This window comes from Spinacia oleracea, chromosome 5, assembly GCF_020520425.1.
Source record: "Spinacia oleracea cultivar Varoflay chromosome 5, BTI_SOV_V1, whole genome shotgun sequence".
Lineage (NCBI taxonomy): Eukaryota > Viridiplantae > Streptophyta > Magnoliopsida > Caryophyllales > Amaranthaceae > Spinacia > Spinacia oleracea.
In genome coordinates, this window is record NC_079491.1 from 13465253 (window position 1) to 13483693 (window position 18441).

Below are 18441 nucleotides of genomic sequence, written 5' to 3' on the forward strand. Positions count from 1 at the left end.
TCAGTTTAATTCAGAGATTTTCAATCTAATAGAACAAGGTCTTACTCTATCTTTATATCCCTCTTTGTATACACATTTTAACAATCAATACACGTAATTTATAAAAATTTAAGGATAGAGAGAATACGTATATGATTAAATAAAAACCGGTATATTTAATGGACCCTATAGGCCCGCTTTAATTTTCAATAAAAGCATAAAAAACCAGAAAAATCCAAAAGTTTAGACCAGCTAAAACAGTACTAACCAACCAGAACTCGACAACACATTTGACCAAACCACTCTGGTTTCCAAAAACCACTCATAAAACCACTCACTTTTCTCATGACCCCAAATCACAACTCTCCCTTTCATACTTAAATTTTGATTTTTAATTTTCCCCCAATTCGAAAAACTTGCATTCCATTCCCTCGTGTCTTCCTTCCTTGCCTCATATACTCCCTGCACATTTATCTGAAAGATTATAACATTACTACATTCATACCTTAATTAGCAATACTTATAGTACTATTTATCACCTATTAACATCCCTCTTTCTCCCTCACTCACACGATCACTTATTTTCTCTCTCTTCCTCCCTATCTATATATCGTGTCTATTCATAGTTTGCGTGTGAGGGAGAAAGAGGGATTGTTCCACGAAGAGAGAGAAAATAAGAAAGTGGAAAAAATGGGGAGAGGTAGGGTTCAGCTGAAGAGGATTGAAAACAAGATCAACCGGCAAGTGACGTTCTCCAAACGTCGTATCGGGTTGCTTAAAAAGGCGCACGAGATCTCGATACTCTGCGACGCTGATGTTGGTCTCATCATCTTCTCCACCAAAGGAAAACTGTTCGAGTATGCTTCTGATTCCTGGTATGTAACTATATCATCTTGCTAATTAGTTTGATTATATTATGTTTTTCTTCAATTATCTTGCTGACATAAACTGTGACAATTATTAAGTTCCAATTTTCTTGGGTGCAATTTTATGGTATGGAGGAGAGAGAAAGAGGATGAGTACGGAATAATGGGAAATGTTTAGTACGGATTACGGAGTATATTTATCCTAGGTAGCTAGATCAGGTGGTTTCTTGATTTCTTCTGTTAAACCTAAATTGTTCCATTTTTAGGCACCTATTAGATTTATACGAACCATATGGATTAATTAATTAATTTCCATGTCAAGAACATGATGTTTGAATTAATCCCAAATAATTTTGTTGATGTCAAATATACCCACATGAATTTTATTTTGATGGAAAATAGTTTATTACTACTTACTTATTTTAATACAAAATGCAAAAACATGTTAATTATATTTATTCATTATTTTTAGCTTTATTACTCATCCATAATGAAACGTTAAAACTATACATTCGTATTAGTTTCATTCGCTTAAAGTGTACCACAATTTAACACGAGTATTAAAAAAAAAGTTATAAAAAAAATAAAGAATACAACAAAGTACCACATATAATATAGAGTAATACTTGTATATTTAACTACAATTATATTAGTTAATATGAAGAATATTGAAATGCTTAAAGGTTAAAAATTAAAATAGGTGCCTATCTTAGTCATCCAAAACCAAGAATAAGTACTTTTATAACTTAATTATGTTTGTAATACTTCCCAAGAATAGGTACAATTGCAACACTCTATACCTCTGTGCGTATTGTAATGTCTTTTTTTCTATCAGTGTATGTATAATATTTCTTACCTATCTTCTTGAAATTGTTTGCTTAATTCGATACTAGAGCTATACATTTAACAAATGTCCTTCGTACTAAGTATTTTGGTTCGCCTTAACTTTATACCCATTATTATTCTTCCTTTCAATAAAAATAACATTGTAATGAATTCAATTATGTATAAATATTATTAATTGGGGACTTAGAGCACAATAATTTGGAATGAAGAATAACTTTTGGCCTTCAACAAATGATCTCAGTACGTATTTTCACATAAAATGAAAAGTATGATTACGTTTTGACCATATTGTCATATTGTAGGAGTAGTACGAATGACCGAAGCAGTGGTCCATTTATTTATAGTATATGACGTCGTACACATTCCCCCAGAATCTAAAAAGCTGTATATTACGGAGTACAAATGAATACCCCGTTTCGGATCTTCCAGAAATGTCGTCAAATCTTTAAATTTTGTTTCCTTTCAAATCATAGAAAATGTATTGTACGTACTCTCTAGTCAATTTTACTACTCCCTCCGTCCTTTAATACTCGCACCGTTTTGACTGAACACGCATGCCGATGCACAACTTTAACCACCAATATCTTTAACTACATATTATAAAAACTTATAAAAAATTTAATATTTTGAAAATATATATTAAGATGAAGCCAACACTATATTATATACTAACATTCTTTTTATATACTAGAAATAAAATAGGGTCAAAGTAAATTATGTGAATAGTGCAAAAAGTCAAAACAGTGCGAGTATTAAGGGACAGAGGGAGTAAAAAAGAAGTTGCATTGTTTTTTTTCTTAACCACTTTCCATTCACACATATTAGTTTAATTAGAATTTTGGCTTAAGGGTTAGCATTAACAGCTTGTGTACAGTAAGTCATAATTTATAGCTAAAAAGTGAGTTAAGGACTTAACGACAATAGCAATAGAAGAAACTTTAATGAAGTTTGTTCTCATGCCATATCATTATTTTACAAACCATGAATGTAATGATACTTATACCAATAATAGATAAACTATACGGTTTCCAGTTTGTATGTGGGACATGTTATCATTCATCTCATTTAAAGAAAAAAATAATTAATATGTTTCACATACATGGCAAACACAAACCACTTAAATTTTAGTAACCTTGAGTTTTGTAACTTTTCCTAACATTAATAATGTTTGCTACAAACCTCTAAAATTCAATACAAACATCTTGACAAACCTCTTATTGCCACAAATTATAAGGTACACCCGGTTGCATGTAGAGCTACATGCAACAAGGTCGTTTCGTAATTTTTTACCCCCTCAAGAAGCACAAATTTTAGTTGAAAAACACATTTTTACGGTTTAAAAACACATTTTTAAGATTAAAAGCACATTTTACAATTTCAATGCATATATGTTTTTTCAAATACTATAATACAGAGTACCTTCTTCCCAGTGGCGGACCTTGAACGGTTTTACGAGGGGGCCGGTAGAAAAAATTAAGCAATATACTATGTAATTATACAATTATATACAAAATTTAGGGGGGGCCGTAACTAAAAATACACTACAAAATTTTCCGGCCGGGGGGGCCAGGCGCACCCCAGCTTCTTCCAATTAAGAAAAAACCTAAATCTAAAAGGTGAGAAATGTGAAAAAAAAATATATATATATATAGTTGCTGAAAAATAGAAACTAACAAAATAGGAATTAGAATGAAAGGAGAACTGAGAAGGAGACATGAAAAATTCTTAAAGAGTACATAATGAGAAATGTGCACGGATTTTTATTTTGTTCCTTTAACAGAATATTGTAAAAAGAACAAATAAAGACTGAAAGAACAAATAGAGAGACTAAAAGAACAAGTCAAATAGCTTGGCCCACAACAATATGTGATTCTGAATCATCATTAGCATCATTCTGTTCTGAATTAGCAAACACATTATTCATAATATCTGAAAAAATATTAAGTTAACAAGTATAATAACAAGAAAAAGAACACAATCAAAAGACCAAAGGATAAATAGAAAATAGTACGAAAAATAACACCATAAAATAAAAAGAACAAATTATGAAATGAAGATGGTCTATTTTTCTACTATAATTAAATTTTTCTTTTAATACGAGCATATGTTCTTTAATTACGTGAAATTGTTCTTTACTGGAAGAAAAAAGTGTAATTACATAATCAAAATCTTCAAAATCAACGAAATCAATGAATGCAATGTGTAAGGATAAACAGAAAATAATACGAAAAATAACACAATAAAATAAAAAGAACAAATTATGAAGTGCAAATGAAATTGAAAATAATAGGAAAAAGAACACAATGAAATAAAAGAACAAATTATGAAATGCAAATTGTCAATTTTTCTACTATAATGAAATGTTCTTTTAATACGAGCATATGTTCTTCAAATACGTGAAACTGTTCTTTTTTGGGGAAAAAAGCGTAATTACATAATCAAAATCTTCAAAATCAACGAAATCAACGTGTTATTACATAATAAATCCATTAAAATCATCAAAATCATCAAAACACGATTATTACAAAATCAAATTCGTCAAAATCATCAAAAACCTGATTATTAGAAAATCCAAATCATAAAAAAAAACAATTTATTATTACAAAATTGAAAAATTACCTCCCAAAATCTGATTATCAGGTGCAGAATTCAGATTTGAAGAAGAAAAATCAATTGATTTGATTGCAAACTTTTATTACTTTCTCTCTCTAAAACCCATTTTAGAATACCTAGAAAATTCAAAAGCATAAAAATCCAGAAGAATATATACTCGCAAGAAGAATAACGAATCAAATAAAAACGCGAAAAATGGAGCTGAAAAGAACAGAGCCTTTAATGTTCTTTTGTAGGGATGTCAATGGGGCGGGGCGGATGCGGATGTAGGTCCCTCCATCCCCATCCCCACCTAAAATTTTCATCCCCATCCCCGCCCCATCACCCATGGCGGGTACAAAATTCATCCCCATCCCCGCCCCAACGGGTGTAAGCTAAAATCCATCCCCGCCCCGCCACCCAACTGGGTATCCATCCCCGTCTTATCCCCGCTTCATACCCGCGCTAATACCCGCCTAATTTTTCTTATTTAGCAAACATTTGCCATATATACGGAGTAATTAAAGTTAACTATAGAAAAAAATACCTTATGACTAAAGTAACCTATATAATAAAAAAAAATACTCGTCATAACAAAAAAAATCCAAACAAAAAACATAAAAATCTCACCTAAATTTATATTATCACCTAAATATGCAAATAAATCCAAACTCACCCCATCACCCATGGCGGGTATAAAGCGGGGCGAGTGGGGATGGGGCAGGGCGAGTGGGGATGGGGCGGGGCGGGCGGGGATGGGGCGGGTTCAACACAAAATCCACACCCGCCCCATCACCCATGGCGGGTACGAATTTTATACCCATCCCCGTCCCATCACCCGCCAAACCTACCTCCATCCCCGCCTACTTGGGGCGGATGCGGGGCGGGTCTCCCGCGAAACCCGCCCCACTGACATCCCTATTCTTTTGTTCAAGGAAATTGTTCTTTTGTTCAAGAGAATTGTTTTTTTTTTCTCATGATTTAATGAAAAACGCGCGTTTTGTGTATTTGTTACTCCCTCCTTCTTAAATATTAGTCATGTTTTGATTTTTCAACTCGTTTCAACTTAATATTTAAATGTAAATATCTTCAAATATGTATGTTAGAAAACTATAAAAATTTTATATTATTAAACTATACATTAAGACGAGCAAAATAAGATCTCACATGATTATGTTTGAAGTACGTATTGGAAATAAATCAAAAGATTCTCTTCATTTGTGAATAGTGTTAAGATTCCAAAAGGGACTAATATTCGAGAACAGAGGGAGTATGTCGTTTTGATCCTGGTGCACCTAGATCTATGTACACATGCCTGCACCATCAAATTTGCGAATTTAGCATATGAAATCTAAATATACATCCAAATCAAATTGGGGAAATAAAATTATTTCCTTTGTTCTTAGGAAAAATTGATGGAAATAAGTCAACCTTTAATGTGTCCGCAAAAGAATAAGTTTACCTTTTGATTATACCGGAATAACTCAACTTTTATATAGAGCTGGCAACGGGTTGGGTTGGGTCGAAATCAGGTCGACCCATTTATAAACGGGTTGAGATTTTCCCAACCCAACCCGACCTGTTTAATTAAACGGGTTGAGATTTTCAACCCAACCCAACCCAACAATAAACGGGTTGACCTGAAATTGACCCGTTTAAATTTATTTTCCACTTTTAAGTGTAAATTGACTTGACTATAGAATTGTGAGGTGATATTTTTGTGGTATATCTCATAGCAAAAAATAATACTTCAATATGTATTTGACATGAATCAAAACTTCAAATAATTGTTCAATGTTGAAGGAAAAATGAGAAATAAAATCTTTCAAATAACATTCAACAAATCTATATTACATACTTTCTTGAACTTAAACGGGTTAGGCGGGTTGTTTCCGGGTCGAACATTTCAACCTGACCCAACCCATTTAATTAAACGGGTTGGGTTGGGTTGACCCATTTAATTAAACGGGTTGAAAATCTTGACCCAACCCTTTATTATTGGGTTGGGTTCGGGTTGGGTTGGTGGGTTAGGTCAAATTTTGCCAGCTCTACTTTTATACCCCAACAATTTTAAACAAGTCAGATGACCGGCGACTTGTTGTATCTTCGTTCAATGGGTCAATTTTGATATTTTTCACGGTATTTTACAATTTTGAAGCTATTTTTTTTTGTTTTATTAATTTTTTAAGCTTGTTTTTTATATTCATCAACCTGATTTTTGAGTAATCATCTTAACACACTTTTCGAGGCATATTTTTGAAACATTTTTTGAGCCATATATAATTCTTGAGATGATATTTTAACACGTTCTTCAATGTACGTTCTTCGAGATGACTTTTTAAAACATGTGATACTTTTTTTGATGCAATTTTTTGACACGCTTTCAAATACTTTTTGGCACGGTTTTCGACGTGATTTTTTGACGCGATTTTTAAAGCGTATTTTTTACCCACTTTATGAGGCCACAATATATGAAACGATAAAACACCTTAAAAAATAAAACACGAAAATAATAAAAATCAAAATAAATGAATTTTGGGATCCCCCCCTCCCTCAAAACAGGCTTAGGTATCTTATTTTAAATATAAAAAGGAGAAAAACAACAATTACCTGTCACGTCATCATCCCAACTGTTTTTTTGAAGGTACATCACCATCCACCTCATATAACACGTTAAAATAAAAAGTGATTTGTTTAAATTAATAGTTTATAGAGGTCGACATAGTCAAGTAAAATCAAAAGGTTAACTTATTTTTGCGAAAGGCTCAAAGGTTGACTTATTACCATCAATTTTCCCTTTGTCTTATTCAGTTGACACGTATTGATTTTAGCACTATTCATACACCATTTTTTGACCGGCTTTTTTTACATTTATGCCTAAGGTATATAAAATATATGGCATGTGAAATCTTGTTAAGTTCGTATGAATAAATATTTTCAAAATATCAACTTTTTTTATTTTTTTATTTTACATAATTAAAGATATTAATAATAAAAAAATGTGCACCATACTTTGGTTTATTATTTCTTGCTATTTTTATTGTTACTTTTATCAGTTTTAAATTTTTAATATCCTGTGAATATGCATCCCTTAAATTGATTTTTTGTTCAGTACCATTAAAACAAATATCATGAATGACCCATGTTACTTCATGGTGCAAAATTTTCCACCAAAAATGTATTTCCTTCAAAAATTCCAACCTTAATAATTTTTTACTTCCTATTATTTTTTATGAATTGATTATGTATGAAAAACTAATATTGTTTTATAGATTATTGCAATAATAGATGTCACATAATAAAATTTTGCTAAATATGAATTTTTTAATATTTTATTCTAATCGATATACTCAATATTTTGTAAAAGTAACATATTCAACATATTAAATAAGTAATACTACCTACATAAATTGCATATTAGATGATTAAATTAGCATATTCAAGATTTGTTAATTTTTTTTTATAATCAAATTAATTTATTGATAAAAAGTTATATATCTAAATAAAGATTTGAATCTAACAAATACATAACAACCGAATCAAAAAACTTTCTTTCACCATAGCTACGATCGTAGTATATTAAACATTCTGTATACCCTCTTTTATATCGTTGTGATTTACAGCAATCCTCGACGAAGAGGTCTATAGATTTGTTGTAGCCATGACAAATATGATTTCCATCTGATTCGTCTTATTGTAGTCGAGAGATTGACCTTCTTTTCGACCACGCACAAATTTTTACCAAAGAAACAACCTGAACTAAACTAAACACACACAACTTAACTAGAATCAAACCTACCAAAGGGTATTAACTACACTGAAACTATGTAGTTTTATTGAGATCTATCGCAAAAAAATAAAACAGAATTGAAGAGAAGGGGCGGAAATAACCAAATTTCCGAAAAAAATTGGCTATTTCCGCCCTAAAAAACTCTAGTTTTTATAAACCTTAAAAAAATTTCAAGATTTGTAAATTATACGGCAGCTTAATGGAGAAAAACATACCAGTCAAATATTTAATTAAAAATGGTAAAATGAGATAAGTTTCATATTATTAGAAAATAGAGTTACTTCAATGTTAACAACTTTTTAACAGTTTTAAAATAATACTTCCGTAATATTATGTAAAACACAAAAGTTTTACTATATACTCACTATTTTGTGTTTTATACCAATCGACCGTTGGCATGAGTGGTTAAGGGCATCTTGTGCTGATGCCCTTAACCAAGGTCTTGGGTTCATGCCTTGGGTATAGAAAAAATCTCAACTGGGAGGAATGTTGTCCATCGAGGTACCCATGCAAACTTCCGCTAGAGATTAGTTCACTCGCCGAAGGTGGTAGAACTCCTCGTAGTAGAACAAAAACTATTTTGTGATTAAATTTGAGCAAGAACTACCACTAGACTTGAGCAAGAACTCTCATAAATTTTCGATCACATTCCATCTTTCTACCAATCCGAAAGATGTAATGTGAATATTAAATTTGACTCTCACATATCATGGCATGTGTTACAATGGGTACATACGGAGTATATGGAGTTTATTATGTGAATATTGTAATATCCTAGATATATACGAAATTACCTAATTAGCCTTCCTAATGTAATATATATACACCTTGAGACTTAATGAGAAATCAAGAGCTTGAGTATTATTTGTCATGGTATCATGAGCCTAGGTTAAAAACCCTAGTTTTTTTGTTTTTTTTCCGCACAAATTTGCTTGCAGTCAACGAGAATTTGTGGTTGATGCAAATTGGTGAGAATTGTTTGTGATTTCCATCATCAGTACGTCTGTATCTTTTATTTTCTTTGGTTTATCATGGGTGATGATGATACGTTATCCAAGCCAGAGGCTCCGATCGATCTCGACTACTACCTAGGATCGAGTGATGGTCCGGGAGTTGTGATTACGCCGGTCAAATTAAGGGATGCTTCGAACTATGATGAGTGGGCTAAGGCGGTGAGGCGCTCGATGATCTCCAAATTTAAATTTGGCTTTCTTGATGGTACGATTTGTGAACCAACGACTGATACGAACAAGATGAAACATTGGATAGCTATAAACTCCATGCTGGTGTCTTGGATTACGAATACCGTGGAGGAAACTTTGAGGTCCACGATTGAGGACTTTGACATTGCGGGTGAATTGTGGGCACATTTGAGAACGAGATTCTGTGTGGTGAGCGGCATACGTGTATGCCAAATCAAGACCGCTTTGAGTGAGTGCAAACAAGCCTCGACAGAAACTGTTACAGAGTTTTATGGTCGTCTGTCGAAGTTCTGGAAGGAGTATGTACAGTTTGCTCGTACCTGTTTATGCCAAAATTCGTATGGGGGCGACTTTCGGCTAGGGTCGACACTAACTAAGCAAAGAATCAACGACACAAATAAAGAGGCACGACACAGAGGAGTGTTGACGCGGAAAACCCAGGAACAAGGTAAAAAACCGCGGATAGCTATGAGGCTATCAATCCACTAAGTATTCTATATGATTGTTTATGCTTTTCTTTCTGAGAATCGATAACTAAAATCTCAAGTACAATAATGAATAATGAAACAGTTTATAACTTAAGAGTTTCGGTGCTTGAGTGAACGTGGCTTGCTTATCATTATCTTCGTCCTTTTATAGGGTATTCTCAACGGTCTAATCGGTTGAGAAAATCCCACAAAGATAGGAGTATCTTCATCACACGTCTCTTCAGCCTTCAACTGCTTCCGCGCTTCTCGCGTGAGTCTTGGACTCGTTCTTGCTAGCTTGACGGCGCTGCCTATCATGGGCTTTAGGTCAACTTATCTTCATCAGCCCGTTTCTCGAGGACGCGTCTCAGTTGCTTGTACTTTGTCGCCTGTCCTTCGTCGGCTATACCTCGTTGTATGATGCTACGTCGGACGTATCTCCCTGGAGCTGTGTTTACCTGCGACACGATATGACTTGGCTGACACGACATGACCAAACGTTAGAACGGTTATGTCGTTAGTCCAAAAAGTGGGATAACAGTACCCCGAAGTGTTCCTGTGGTTGTTGCAAGTGTAACATTGCTGGGCAGGTCGGTGTTATACGCGCCGAAGATCATCTGCACTTTTTCTTGATTGGACTTGAGAATCATGACGAGGCTATTCGTGCTCAGTTCTTGGAACAAGTACCTCTTCCTTCTCTTGATGAAGCCTATAATTCGGTGATTAATACCGAAAGTATGCGTGCAAAAGGAGTCAAGGGGCAGCAGAATGTAATGGCATTCAAGGTCGAATCAACGTCACGATATATGGATGCAAGTGACAAGTTAAGCGACAAGTTTTGCACTCATTGTAATCGAGAAGGGCATAATGTGGAGAGTTGTTACAGTTGATCGGATTTCCCGATTGGTGGGACGAAAAGAAGCGTGGAGGCAGAGGGCCCGGTCGTGGTGGCAGGGGGTCTGGTAGCTGCGGTACGCGAGGTGGCAGAGGCAGTAGTGCTCGAGCCAATGCTGTGACAACAGGAGTGTCTGGCACTAGCTGTGTCATGGACAACAACTCACAGACGCAAAATCACAGTGGTACAACAGCTTTCTTAAATGGAATTGCAGGAGTTTCCAATGAACAGGTGCAACAAATCATGGACATTTTGTCTAAACCGAAACCGAAGTTGCAAGGTAATGTAGACTTACGTTGGATTGTTGACACAGGTGCCTCGAATCATGTTACGGGTAATATTTCCTTAATGAGAAATATCATCACATCTGGCAATTGTCCGGTAGTGTTACCGGATGGTCAAACGGCAAACTCAAATCAATATGGCTCTGTGACATTGGAGGGTGGTTTGGTTCTTGATAATGTTTTACATGTGCCTAGATTAAACTGCAATTTAATTTCTGTAACTCAATTAAGTGACGAATTAAATTGTTCAGCTCAAATCAGATGGTGCACATTAGCAGCAACGTTCTGCGAGTGAAGCTCTGAGTGATGAGACAACAGCAGTGACTGAAACACAACATACAATTTCAGCAGAAATAAATAGGGATAATGTGGGTACGAGCAATACGGAGTTGAGTATGAGTATACATGTGGGTACCAGTAATACGGAGTTAAGTACGAGTAATACGGAGTTGGGTCGAGGCAAAAGAGAGAAATTTCCGTCTTCCAAATTACGTGAATACACAACATATACAATCCGGAAAAAATATAGTACTTCTGAAAGTCCACCAATGTCATCGTCTTCAGGTACTCCATATCCTATCACCTATTTTGTTAATTATGAACGTTTTTCGTCGAAACACAGAAATTTTATTGCAGCATTGTAGGAAGAAAAGGCACCTAAAACTTTTAAACATGCAATGCAACATCAAGGGTGGCGTGACGCAATGGCAGCCGAGATTGCTGCCCTAGAGGATCAGGGTACTTGGACATTGGAAAATTTGTCGGAAGGGAAGAAATCCCTCGGAAGTGAATGGGTGTATACTGAGAAGAGGGACGAAGACGGGAATTTGTTGCGTTTAAAGGCACGCTTAGTCTGTCTAGACAATCATCAGGAGGAGGGTCTAGATTATAATGAAACCTTCGCTCCCGTAGCAAAAATGGCTACAGTTCGTACTTTCCTTGCGGTGGCAGCTGTTAAGAATTGGGAGGTGCATCAGATGGATGTTCATAATGATTTTCTTCATGGAGATTTGGAGGACGAAATTTATATGAAAATACCACCTGGTTTCCAGAAACATAATTCGGACAAGGTGTGCAGAATGAGAAAATCGTTGTATGGATTGAAACAGGCCCCCCGGTGTTGGTTCGAGAAATTGTCTACGGCTCTGAAGAAATATGGCTTTCAACAGTCATACTCAGACTACTCTTTGTTTACGCTTTCCAAAGGTACGTTGCAGTTAAGTGTGTTGATTTATGTAGACGACAGATTATTGCAAGCAACAGTACTTTTGCGCTAGAAAGTTTTAAAGCATACTTGAGTGAATGCTTTAAGATGAAGGATTTGGGAGCTCTGAAGTATTTTTTGGGGCTGGAGGTGGCTCGTAGTAGTCATGGGTTCTATGTTTGTCAGAGAAAATATGCCTTGGATATAATTTCGGAGACTGGGTTGTTAGATGCAAAGCCTGCGGATTTTTCGATGGAGCAAAATCATAAATTAGCGTTGGCAGACGGGGCAGACTTTGCAGACGGTGAGAAGTACAGGCGCTTGATTGGGCGTCTGATCTATTTGGCAGTAACCAGACCATATTTGGCGTACTCGGTTCATATTCTTTCACAGTTCATGCAGTCACCCAAAGAGGAACATTGGGAGGCGGAGTTGCGAGTTGTGCGATACTTGAAAAAGTGCCCCGGACAAGGTATTCTACTTCGTTCTAATAGTGCTTTGCAGTTGGAGGGGTGGTGTGATTCAGATTGGGCGAGTTGTCCGTTGTCTCGTCGCTCCTTGTCGGGTTGGTTTGTGTTGCTTGGTCTTTCTCCGGTGTCTTGGAAAACCAAGAAACAACATACCATCTCTCGTTCGTCGGCAGAAGCAGAATATCGTTCGATGGCCGCATTGACGTGTGAATTAAAGTGGTTGAAGCAACTACTACAGGATTTGGGAGTGTCGCACAAGCAAGGTATGAGCATGTTCTGTGATAGCCAGTCTGCACTACATATTACACATAATCCAGTATTTCATGAGCGGAAGAAACATATTGAGTTAGATTGTCATTTTATTCGTGATGCAATCCAGCCATCCAGGAGGGGGTCATTTGTTCGTCGTATGTGTCAACAAAGGTCCAGTTGACGGATATTTTCACTAAAGCTTTGGGGAAGGCGCAATTTGAGTTTTTTTAGACAAGATGGGCATTCGAGATCTTCATGCTCCACCTTGAGAGGGATGTTACAATAGGTACATACGGAGTATACGGAGTTTATTATGTGAATATTGTAATATCCTAGATATATACGAAATTACCTAATTAGCCTTCCTAATGTAATATATATGTAATATATATACACGTTGAGACTTAATGAGAAATCAAGAGCTTGAGTATTATTTGTCGGCATGCAATATAATCCGAAGAATTGCATAAAAAATACTACGTACAAAATAACCCTTGAAAGCACAGTGGAACTCGAGTAAGCCAAAATCATGCATGATTAATCCTAAATGCTCTAAAACTAAATTAATTGAGACCAAATTACATCCAAAATATATACAGAGTACAAACTAAGACTTATCACTTTTGTATAATAAATTAAAGTACGTCTTAGATAAAACTAGAAAATAGGCTAACAATAGATGACAAATTTCTATATAAGTTGATAAAAATGCTTATAACCATGACATTAAGGGATTAATGTTTGCAAATAGGGTAAAGGTTAAGTATTTACTATTTAGGGTTAGGTTAACTAATTTTATTAGGTTTGATTAGATGATTCAGGATTAAGTTCTGTTTTAACAGATGTGGTCAGTTCAATATTAAAGCTCATATTTTGGAACTATTGAGTTATGGAGTAGCATGTCCTATGTTGGTTTTGTTGTTGTTGTAAAGAGAGCCACAAGAGCAATGATGTAGACGGGACTTTGACATCAACGTTAGTATATGTGGCATGTGGTTCTAGTATTGAATCTCGTCTAAACCATTGTCTATAGTTTTTGATCTGCTTCAAAAGTGGTTTGGATACTAATTTCCTATTTAAGTTGTTGAGATGGTTTATGTTGATGTGTTAATTGGTTGAACAGCATGGAGAAGATCCTGGAGCGCTATGAAAGATACTCGTATGCAGAGAAGCAGCTGACTGCTCCTGATCCTGAATCCCGTGTACGTATGCTCATTTCATTACTAAATCAATTAATGTTCCAACCTAATTAAATTAAATTAAATTAAATTAAATTAAATACTCCGTAGTAGAGCAGAGGTTTCATATTCAATATTCAATATTCAAATTAAAATGTGGTTCAGCTAGCTAGCTGATAAATGATGCATGCATGCATGCATAATACTATTAGGTAAGCTGGACACTGGAGCATGCAAAGCTCAAGGCTAGGCTCGAGATTCTGCAGAAAAATCAAAGGTAATTATTAATTAACTTTGAGACACAACATAGTATAGAGCTGCTAGCTTGATCAATTATCTGATGAAAATTCTAAGTTATTTTGGGTATGATATTAATTGCAGGAATTACATGGGAGAAGAACTTGATACCTTGAGCCTCAAGGAACTTCAGAATTTAGAGCATCAGCTTGACAGTGCTCTTAAACACATCAGGTCCAAAAAGGTACTTTCATACCTGCATTTCCTTAATTATGTTCTGAATTTAATTAGAGCACCAGCTTGACAGTTCTCTTAAACCCTATGTCCCTAAATGATATGACATACTTGATTTCAATGGTTTAAACATGCCTAGTTGTTAAAATATATTATTGATAGGGAAAATATAATATTGTGTTGTGTTGTATTGTGTTCATACGTTTCTATTTATAATACAAACTAGATCTCCTACTCTTCATAGGTTTCCTAATTCATATAGACTTCTACCTTATATCATATAGCCTAATTATAACATAACTCTACTATATTCAATATTCTATCATATAGGATAACTGCGTTATCCTCAATACTAGTACAAGATCTTAGAATTCCCAATAATTCTCAAAGGGGTTAGGAAAATAGGAATTTAAGTAAGCCCGAATGGAAGTGCATGACAGGAACAAAATGGTGGGCGGGTCTACGCCATTTAAATAAAGAAATAGTAGTGCCAAGTAATATAGGACAAAGGAATAAGGAAAGTGTGTCAAGTAAATGAGGATGAGGGGATTATATTTGTCTTGCCAATGGGATGTGATTTGATCTGGTAGTAGTATCACAGTTCACATAATAAAACACAAATATTAAATAAAAGATCTTTACTTGGCATTCTTATTATCAAAGTCCAAAAGATGACAACATTAGCCATTAGGACTTCAACTCTTCACTTTTCAGATACATTAAGTTTAAGAGATTACTGTAGAATTCTGCAGAGATAATCAATGATACAAAATATCATCATGCATGCAAACACTGAATATGAAATTAAGACTTGAGAGCCTCACCTAAGTCTTGATACACTTATATAATTGGATGATGGTTGACGTTGTTGGTGTTTTTGTTGCTGCTGTTGCGGCTAGCTGCTACTGTTCTATCAGCCTCACCTAAGCGTTGTTACTTATGTAATTGGGTGGTTGTTGGAGGTTTTGCTGTTGTTGTTGCTGATGTTGCTGCTGCGGCTGCATGCTGTTCTGCCAGCCTGACCAAGCCTCACCAGTAATAAGAATGGAGAAATCCATTCCCATGAAGTGACTTTACCTCACATCAATTTCTTCTTATCTTTTGTTTTATACAGAAACTAGATTAAATCCCGTGCACGTACGGATTATATATGAACGGTTGTTTACAAAATATTTAACTGAATATCCCAAACTACTGCATAATTATAAAGTTTTGAATATACTCATTTAAATTAATATGCTAATGTGACCAACATATTGAGTGAGTATGTTTTCCATATTAATATACCGATTTGACTAATATATTACCAAAATATATTTAGCAAAATTATTATTACGTACTATCTATTATTGCCAGGGGCGAAGCCAAATCTTTTGTACAAGGGGGGCCGGAATTTTGTATTGGAGTACTTGTCTAATTCCCTAAAATAAAATACTACAATTTCAATAATCAATTCAACTATCTTTTTGTTGTTGTTTATTATAGTAAAATATAAATTGACCAAATTTTTTTAATATTTGAAGATACGAATCCTAAAATACTTGAACACCATAAACAAAGAAGTTTTAAGTAACACCGGATAAGTACCGTTATGTTTAAAGTAGCTAGGTAACGAAAATTAAGTAACATCTATTAAGTATTAAACGTATATATATTTTGTTGGGCAACATACTTTTTATCTATTTCCATTGAATACTTCATGAAAAATCTAAAGCACTTAAAAAATGTAATGAAAACAATAAAAGAAGTTTGAGAAACGAACATAAGTTCAATGAATTTCGTAAACAAGAAACGATAGATTTATCAAATATTACAATAATTAAAAAAAAAAAAAACAAAACAAAAAAGAAATGCTAGCAACTGGATTCGAACATGGAACTAGCACTTAGGCAGCAAACATCAAATACCAACTCAGCCAAGGAAAGGTAAGTTGTTCATTAATGCAACTTTTACAATATATTTTAGAATCTTAGGGGGGGCCATGGCCTACCTAGGCCCCCACATAGCTTCGCCCCTGATTATTGCCATAATTTATAAACTAATATTTTTTTTCGATACATAAATAGTTTATAAGAAAGGATAGAGAATAAAAATAAAATAAAATAAAACATATATTTTGTTTAGGAAACATATTTGTAGACAAACATATTTGTGGGAAAAGAGCAATGAAACATAAACAATAAAAGGAAGAATAGAGTACATATTTAGATTTGGGAAACTGGTTGCTTGGACTAGGTTTGGTTCGGGTTAATTTAATAAAGCCATATTCGGATGATGAGTCGTTTTGTTCTATTCTGTTTCGGTTCAGAATACTTTGGTTCGAGTCATGTTCAAAGTTCAAGTCTATTGTGAGTACTTATTTTGAATGAATGGTCATTTTGGGTTGGTTTTATTCGGGTTGGGTCTCTTTGGTTTAGATCAAATCATGTCATATAGTTTCAAGTACAGTTTGAGTCTTGGTTTGGTAATACAAGAAACTGTTGTATAAATTTGTAATCGTTGAAGGAAAACAAAAGAGTTAACAAACCTGTTCATCTTTGCAGAACCAAGTGATGCATGAATCAATTTCTCAGCTTCAGAAGAAGGTATAAAGCCCTAGAGAGATCATGTAAACCCGAAAAAAAATGCCAAAAATTTGTAGCATGCATCCTATTTAACTTCATTTTTATACAACAGGACAAAGCATTACAGGAACACAACAACATGCTAATCAAGAAGGTACTCATAATATCGTCCAAATTTTATGTACTCAGACTCCGTTTGGTAGGGCGTAAAACGTTTTCATTGTGAAATGATTTTTCAAGGAAAACAAAATTCCAAAATAGTTTTCCTTTGTTTGGTAAACTTAAAGGAAAATGGGAGAAGATGGTGAAGATTAAGGGGAAGAAAGGAGAGGGAGGTAAGGAGGAAAGAAGGAAAAGTGGTTTCCCTCCCTTTCAAATGTAAAAGGGTTTTCCACCTTTGAGGGAGTCATGGAAAATTGTTTTACATCCCTTACCCAACCAAACAACGTAAAATGATTGAAAAGAGGAAAATCGTTTTCCATGAAAACGTTTTACGCCCTACTAAACCTGGAGCCTCAATTAACTTGTTTTCGAAACGTTGTGTTGCTAAAGATAAACAATGTACATTGAATCAAATACAGGTGAAGGAGAAAGAGAAGGCGTTGGCGAAGCAGTCAGAAACGGATCAAGAAACATATGACCTTAACTCATCTGGTTTTTTGTCTCAGGCTTTGCCTTCATTGAACACAGTGTCAGTCCTACTAACCTCTGATTAATTTCTGCTAATTATTCGTCTAATAATGTCAATGAAGTTATGATTATTTACTGAATATGTGCAATTAATGCTTGAAATGCAGAGGAACCTGCAGCAGTGCTGTAGAAGACGATCAAACAACACAGCAACCAAGTCGTACCAACAACAACTCTACCATTATGCCGTCCTGGATGCTCCGTCATATCTCCGAGCAGTAAAAGCAAACAGATGTCAACAATGGAGATTAGTCACCAAAAAAGGAAGCTAAGTTATAATGCATATGTGCAACTTTGTAAGAAAGTATTGGGTTAGTAGAATGATGATGATGATGCAAAAAGGGTATAAGAAAGAGAGGTGGTGATGGGTTTTGTATATTATTTCCGGGTAATGCTGAGACTTCCATGGAAGAGTTGAATGAGTAGTATTAGCTGAATTTGGATCCATGGGTATTGGAGAAATGGATGCAGCTTAAATAAAGGTACATTGTTGTTGGTACTCGATCAGCAGCATGATTAAGCTGATAATGTATATATATATATATCCATCTATTTAAGCTGTTTTTAATGTATTTTGCAGTCAATACGTACGTACATCTTGTAGTTGTTTGGTTTAAGATAACTAAGGAAATGAAATCAGTCACTTTGATGGAGTATTTAGTTAACAAAGGGATTGAATTAATCCCAAAAA

The 18441-nt window shown here is 34.8% G+C and overlaps 1 protein-coding gene across 1 annotated transcript; it reads left to right on the plus strand.

Annotated features, from left to right (window-relative positions):
* The first annotated feature begins 370 nt into the window (after positions 1 to 370).
* LOC110794608 (truncated transcription factor CAULIFLOWER A) lies at positions 371 to 18322 on the plus strand. Its single transcript, XM_021999575.2, has 8 exons — positions 371 to 854; positions 13971 to 14049; positions 14238 to 14302; positions 14407 to 14506; positions 17040 to 17081; positions 17173 to 17214; positions 17642 to 17751; positions 17858 to 18322. The coding sequence occupies exons 1-8, from the start codon at positions 670 to 672 to the stop codon at positions 17970 to 17972; spliced, it is 738 nt and encodes a 245-aa protein (XP_021855267.1). The 5' UTR covers positions 371 to 669; the 3' UTR covers positions 17973 to 18322.
* The last annotated feature ends 119 nt before the right edge of the window (positions 18323 to 18441 follow it).